We start from the raw sequence: 7,585 nt of genomic DNA on the forward strand, positions 1-7,585 counted from the left end.
TTGTTTGGATTGTTGAAAAGTACCTTCATGAATTTTTTCAGATTTTTTAATAGCTTCAGGCCTTCAGAAAAAATATAGATAGAAAATGGACGTCTATAGGGGAGGAGGGGGGTAGGAGGGGGGAGGGGGTCCAAAATTTTGGTTTTGGCACTTTTTTATCATGTACTATAACATACCAAAATTTCAGGAAAATCCGTGAACCTCGCCCGCAGGTTTATTTGAAAAATTCTGAATCTGACCCCTATATATAATATTTGCGATCAAGAGCATGAGGTAGTAAATTTTGAATCGCAGTTGTATACGTACGGGCCCTCGACGCGTTACGTATAATATATACATATCTGGCGCTGAAACTTTATATTATTCTCTTAAGTATGCATGCATAAACTGCTGCGCGAGAGAGACCCCGAGCAGCGTAGAGCATCAGCTCCTCCACAGCCTCCTGTTGACGCCAGCTACATGTATATCTATATCAAGCTGTAAACTGGAGGCTTGATGAAAATTGAAGAAGCTCGTGAAAAAACTTTCTTAACGTCATTATTATAATATATCGTTATAGCGCAGTTCCCAAGCGCCAAGTGAGATGATAACAATTTTCAATTAAGAGTAGTCCTTCTGTTTCTCGTTACCTTCGTTTTTTTCTTTTCGTACAGTTATTATATTTCTTGTAGCGAGCATTAAGCACCTTACATCGGTCGCGCGGGAATTCGTAGAAAGCACCACCGCAAGTTTTTTCCACGCGGTAAAGAACGCCATAAGTCCTGTTATCTCGCGACTGCGGCTAAAGTAAGAGACGAGCATAAAAAAAGGACAAAATGAAAAAATGCCACGTGCGCTCCAGCTTAACACTCGATATAATAAATAAAATGCTGCGGCCGCTGCTCTGGAAGGATAAATATAAAATTTTCCTCTCTCGCTACTAGATTATATACGCTAAAACGTGCAGCATTTGCGAGTTTGGCTTTTAAATGTGCACTGCTTGCAATTTGAAGATACATATTCACGCGCTCGTGTGCAAGCTTTTTAATTTCTTTAGTCATAGGCGTGTGCGTGCGAGCGAGAGAGAGAGAGAATGTGCGGTTTTAGAGCGGTGAACGAAGCGGGGGTGCGCGGGAGTTGTTTATTATAATAGCCAAGTAGGTTTTTCTCGCCCGTCTATATATCACCTAATGCACTGGCATCGGCCTTTGCCGGTTACCTTTTTTTTATCCTCTTCCTCCATTTTCAAGTCTCGAGAGACAGATGACCACCGAAATCTTTCTTTTGCAGAGCTTTATGTATGACTAACAAAAATACTAATTTTCCAGCACTTTTTGTACGCATAAGATATCTAGTTACCTTGTGAAATGATGAACGTTGCTCACTCGACCTAATTTCCATTTGTATAAGCTGTTATGTGCAGATTTGAATTTCAAAAATAAAGTCTTCCAAGTAATTATTTTCTTTATAGTCTTTAATAAGTGTAAAAGTTAATACTTCACGCAAAAGATAACGAATTTGATAATCAAATAAAAACTATTGCATGACGTTTTTACTGTGTTCTGAAATACGCCATATTCCAAAAATAAAGCATAGGCCTTACTTCGAGTCTCAAGAGAATATAAGGCATATTTTCAAAATAAGACGTTCTATCAAGCGATAAGAAAAATAAATTGGAAAAGCGATTGAAATACCGGCCTTTTTTTTTTAAATATTCAAAGTTTATTGTAATTCCGATTACATTGTAAGCCGTACATCCAATTTTATCGTAGTAATCAGGGCTAGAATAGCTAAATACGTCTTGCAAATTGTACTACATGTTACGAATAAACATCCATGTTCCACGAATAAGGCGTATGGTGATTTTTGGGAAAAAAATAAAATAAAATACATGAGATATTTTCGATGGAACTCCGTAAATAATTCTGATTTTATGTGTAATATTTAAATGGAAACTCAATTATTAAATCTCTGAAATTAACTTTTTGATTTGCTAAAACCACGCTAAAATTTGAATAAAATTGATAAAAGAACCAACCGCAGCTGTCAATTACAGTGAAATACCGTCGAAAAATTACGTTGAACCCCGGCATTGTCTGGTAGTGAGAGTAAAAAGAAGATTAGCGATGTTCTTGTCATATAATACATCATTATCATTTTTTGATAGAAATTCTGATGGCTCGAGCCACCTCAACTGTCTCGGGGTTCCATTTATTTTGCAAAAAAATCAACGTTCAGCACTGAATAGCAGCGCAAAGTATAGCAATTTCACACCGCGAAATCCGATCGAAATTCAACGAGGCGTACATTTGACGCGAGTTGGGAGCCGCATTGGGTTATTGTAAAGAAAAAATGTATAGCAGTGTCGCGATAAGATCGATGGATTTCCCATAGCATTTTACATTTGTATTTTAAGCGAAGAAAAATTACATTTAAGAAGCAAATTTTTCATCTTTGTTGCTTTTTTCCTTGCAAATATATACGATAAATTTACTTATATTTTGAATATTGATAGGGAATTGGGTTTTTTCAAAACGAGAAATATTACACAAACGCTTGTAAGAAAAATTTAAACTTCAAATGTCATGGATTATATTGTATATAAAAATTTTACTACCGTGTCAGCTAGTCTAAGGATATAAAAAATCGAAATATACTCATATCGAAGTAGAAGTCGTCGCCCGCGTATAACCGCGAATGGTTCTTTCTATACGAGTTCGACTCTTATTATCAGGGAAAAAAGTTTTCTTGTTCGCGCCGACTTGAGCAGCTGTGATGCTTTCTTGGTAGTTAAGTCACACGCCCCCGTTTTTTACGCGCAACTGGCAAGAAAATTCTGTGCGATCTTTGGAGATATAACAAATGCTTTTTTCTAAATTCTGTGCACATGCTTTTTTGAGGCAAAAGAAGGAAGAAAAAAAAATACATAAAAGAAAAGAAAAAACAGATCGCTACGTGACTGTCAAGAAGGAGAGAGGAAAAAGTTGCTGCGATGGAATGCTCGAAACTCGGTAAATTCTTTCGCAAACAATTTTGGATTCTTTTCGTTCGCGGAGTTTCGCTTAATGGAGTTGAGCGTTAAAAAATGAACTTGTATATATTTTTTCATTGGAGTTTTCACAGTGGGAAAGTCCCAAGAAAGGTTAGTTGTTGTTGAAAAAAATTGAATAAATAACAAAGAACACTTTCATAATTTTTTCACCGCTATAAATTGGCTTAAAATTATGGTAGTTTGCAAAATTCATTTGAAAAAACAAAGAATAATACTTAAAAATATCCCTCACACTCGGTTTAATGACTTTTTGAGACAGTAGAAAACAGTATCACCTCAATAGACCTTTACTTCGATGCGTGAAATTAAAAATAGGCTACTTTCATAATTCTATAAATTGATTACTTGTCGAAACATCGACAAAAGGTAAAAACGCACTTTTTAAAAACTTCTTAAAAATAGCCTAGTTTTTGTGTCAAGCGATGACTTCTTTACATTCTGTATTGCATTTTTGTCTATAAATATTCTATAATATTCAGGAAATTCAAGAAAAGTTTTTACTGTAGACTTTCAATGTATATTGTGAGAAGTTCATTTGAATCAAAATAAAATTTGAGTCGCTAATTGGGTTAATGAATAAATTAACAAAGTAGTTTGTCATGATTACTGATCTGACATAGTCTAAATTCTCTCATTTTGCCTAAGTATTACGTAAAACGTGTCTACTAAATTTAATTTTTCAACAATTTAAAAGAAACGTGTTAAATCGGCAACTCTCATGCGCATGAAAATGAAAAAAATATTATTTCAATCCTTTTATATTTTAAAAAAGTTATCAAAATGACCACAGAGAGATTATTTCAACTCAGATGTAATGAACAATTTTATCATTTATTTTTTGAAGCTATCATATTGACAAATGTAGTGTTAAATATTTCCGTAAAAAATACTTGCTTGAGTATAGTTTTATGCGTATTTACTAGATTACTTTTGTGCAGATAGTGTAATATATACTAGCTACGACTTCAACGAAGTTTCCTGAAAAAAAAAACATCACCGACAACTGTCTGTATAAGCAGAGAAACTTTTCAGACCGTATATATTACGGAGATGTATATATAGGTATAACATGTGAACATATATAGCCTATGCTGCATCAGTCCAGAGGAGAAGTAAATTAAAGTCGTGTCGAAGCAGTAACAGCCCAGACAAAAATGAGAAAAGCCGCGATTATATATTGAGTTTGTCAAAACTCTCGTAAGCCTGACTCATATGTATCACTTGCAACAAAATCAGATTTAAAATCAAGATTTTTTTCTGAAAAGGTAAAATTTTTATTTTAAATTCTTCGTTTTTACTAACGTCGTGGAAAACTTTTTTTTAAAATATCGCTGTAAAGTTCTCGTCATCGAATCAAGAAGCTCAACTGTTGACCAATGCGATTGATTATGCCACGATCCGTTCTGATTTAAGATATGCATAGTGGATACGCTCACATGCTTGTATAGATAATTTTATAATACTTTGAGAGAAAGGTGGAGTCCGAGGCAGCATATAATAAGCAAGAAAATTCGATTGTGCAGGCAAAGCATATTGTAAACTCCGATGCAGCAATGTCCTGGTTTTAGAACTTCGTTGCTGTTCGAGCATATACTGATTGCATAGATTTAAAAAATCACTCTAACTAAAGTTTCTGTACAACTTGTGGAATCAAGTTACCTGAAAATTTTGCTGATGGAAATCCAAACTTATGATGCTAAAAATATTTAAAAAATAATGATAATAAATTTAAGGTTTTAGATTACCTGCCTATGGGATTGAAAAATCAAAAGGTCTAAGAGCACGTGTAATTAATTACTAGTGGCAACCACAGTTACAAAATGCTGAGCGACTGAATGGTAAATAACGAAATAGCATACGACATCATTATAATAGTTGTTTCAGCCGTATGAAATTAATAATAGTAGCTTCAATGAGTATCATAATAAATCAATGTTACAATGAGTTTTTTGTGTCAGCTAATTTGGTAAAGCCGTTAAAATTATTATTGGTATAATTGGAAGTAGAACACAAAAATAGGGCGTATTTTTTAGTTTGATGTTCCCTACATGTACATTAGTATAGGTATATATGAATGCAGGTTTTCGTAATTCGCACGTACGAAATAGATTTCACTTATTGATGTTTTGTGCTCAGCGTGTATTGACAACGTTGCGACCAAAGGAATTTGCACATGGCATGCCAACACATATAGAGCTGTATGTACGCGTTAAGCTGGCCCGGTGTGCCCACGTGACAATATATATAGATATATATTTGACTACATGACTAACCATGCATATTTATCACACATAGATTACATAGATCTACGATATTCGCTCGTTGCGTAAAAATGGTAAATGATATAGATGCGACAGTAGTTACGTATTTGGCGTTAGTGTAATATAAAAATGTATATAAACCCTTCATTCGCTCACGTTAACTTTGTTTCATATTTTGCGAGTCGAAAAAAATTATGCGAAAAGAAGTATAGGACACATCATAAGCTCGATTCATGGAGTGTTCAATAATTTATAATTTCTTTGTAATAAGATACAATTCAAAGAAAATGGCTAATTGTTTATTACGAGATCAATAGTATAATTTCTCCAATAATAAATGATAAGTTTAGAGTGTCTCTGTTGACATAAATTTTCTCAAACTTTCATTTCACGATTTGTAAATATTATTACACTTATGTTACCTAGCTCGATGTGTAACATCATTATAAAACAATTAGTCGTTGATCAAGTTCCGAGTGATAAACATGGACTTCAGTGATGTATATAACTCTGATGTCAGGTAATTTTTGTTTCGTGAGAATGAAATTTAAAAAAAAATGGCATAATACTTTATATTATTGGGAATATTGCAGAGTGAAGAAGGAACCAGATGATGTTTCCCCAATTAAAAATGAAGATTATAAGATAATTGACAATGCATGCGATGCTAAAAACGACGAATTCTCGAGTTTTTGTCGAGAAAATTTAGTAAGTGTTGATGTGGGACTGTTTAGTCAATATTTTGATCAAGTATTTTTACTAATCTCATTTCTAGATTTATGGGCTTCGTGAAAATGATAACAATTCTGGTCCTAATAACGATTTGGAAATAGAATTCGAATGTAAGGACGAGAAGCTCGGCATTAACTTATTAGTAGTCAAGAAAATCGAGGACGATTATCCAGATCAATGGCAGTCTAAGAAAAATAGTTGCGATTATCAGACTCAAAAGAAAATTAAAGAAGAAATGGTCGACGAAGTAAAAGAGGAATTGAATTTGGATGGTGAACTCAGTGATGCATTTGATGCAAATGAAAAAACATTTGCTCAAAATAGTCAACGCAAAACCCAAACTGATAAGGCAATCGTACACAATCGTACCAAATATCCATGTAATATATGCGGTAAAAAATTTGCACGAGAAAATAATCTCAAGGTCCACATCGATGCGATGCATAATGGTATGGCACCTAAATGCAAAATATGTGAAAAGACATTCACAGGAAAAGGAGATCTCAAGATTCACATCTATGGAGTACATAATGGTGTTAGACATGCATGTAGTATATGTGAAAAGACATTCACACAAAAAGGAGATCTCAAGAGGCATATCGAGGGACATAATGGTGTTAAACATACGTGTGGTATATGTGCAAAGATATTCGCACATAAAGGAAATCTCAAAATTCACATCGATGGAGTACATAATGGTGTTAGACATGCGTGTAGTATATGTGAAAAGACATTCACACAAAAAGGAGATCTCAAGAGGCATATCGAGGGACATAATGGTGTTAAACATACGTGTGGTATATGTGCAAAAATATTCGCACATAAAGGAAATCTCAAAATTCACATCGATGCGATGCATAATGGTATGGCCCCTACTTGCGAAGTATGCGGAAAGAAATTTCAAACGAAGAATAAACTCAAGATCCATATCGATGCAGTACATAATGGTGTTAGACATGCGTGTAGTATATGTGAAAAGACATTCACACAAAAAGGAGATCTCAAGAGGCATATCGAGGGACATAATGGTGTTAAACATACGTGTGGTATATGTGCAAAAATATTCGCACATAAAGGAAATCTCAAAATTCACATCGATGCGATGCATAATGGTATGGCCCCTACTTGCGAAGTATGCGGAAAAAAATTTCAAACGAAGAATAAACTCAAGATCCATATCGATGCAGTACATAATGGTGTTAAACATCCATGTAATATATGCGGTCAAAAATTTTCACTAAAAGGTAATCTCAAGATCCATATCGATGGAGTACATAGTGGTGTTAAACATGCGTGTGGTATATGTGAAAAGACATTCACACTAAAGGGTAATCTTAAAAAACACATGAATTTGATACATAATAAGACATAAGAAGAATGATGCATAAGAAGATAAGATAACTCACATTAAAGCGCACCACGAAGACATTGATCACGCTTGTGTTTTATGCGGAAAAAAATTTAAACATAGAAAATATTTATGCAGACACGTCAAAACCTATCAATAACCGCGCAAATTGATGAAACATCGAGACAAATAAATAAATTAACATATCATAAA

General features: G+C 34.1%; 1 protein-coding gene across 2 annotated transcripts; it reads left to right on the plus strand.

The window, feature by feature from the left end:
- The first annotated feature begins 5,750 nt into the window (after positions 1-5,750).
- LOC111693532 (gastrula zinc finger protein XlCGF57.1-like) lies at positions 5,751-7,585 on the plus strand. 2 transcript variants are annotated; one of them, XM_023458320.1, is made up of 4 exons: positions 5,751-5,812; positions 5,886-6,000; positions 6,068-6,703; positions 6,869-7,585. In XM_023458320.1, exons 1-4 carry the CDS (start codon positions 5,778-5,780, stop codon positions 7,394-7,396), a joined length of 1,314 nt encoding a protein of 437 aa, XP_023314088.1. In that variant the 5' UTR covers positions 5,751-5,777; the 3' UTR covers positions 7,397-7,585. The 2 variants fall into 2 exon arrangements, with proteins under 2 accessions (XP_023314088.1, XP_023314087.1); XM_023458319.1 differs by having other exon boundaries at positions 6,068-7,585.

This window comes from Trichogramma pretiosum, unplaced genomic scaffold, assembly GCF_000599845.2.
Source record: "Trichogramma pretiosum strain Unisexual culture from Peru unplaced genomic scaffold, Tpre_2.0 scaffold48, whole genome shotgun sequence".
Lineage (NCBI taxonomy): Eukaryota > Metazoa > Arthropoda > Insecta > Hymenoptera > Trichogrammatidae > Trichogramma > Trichogramma pretiosum.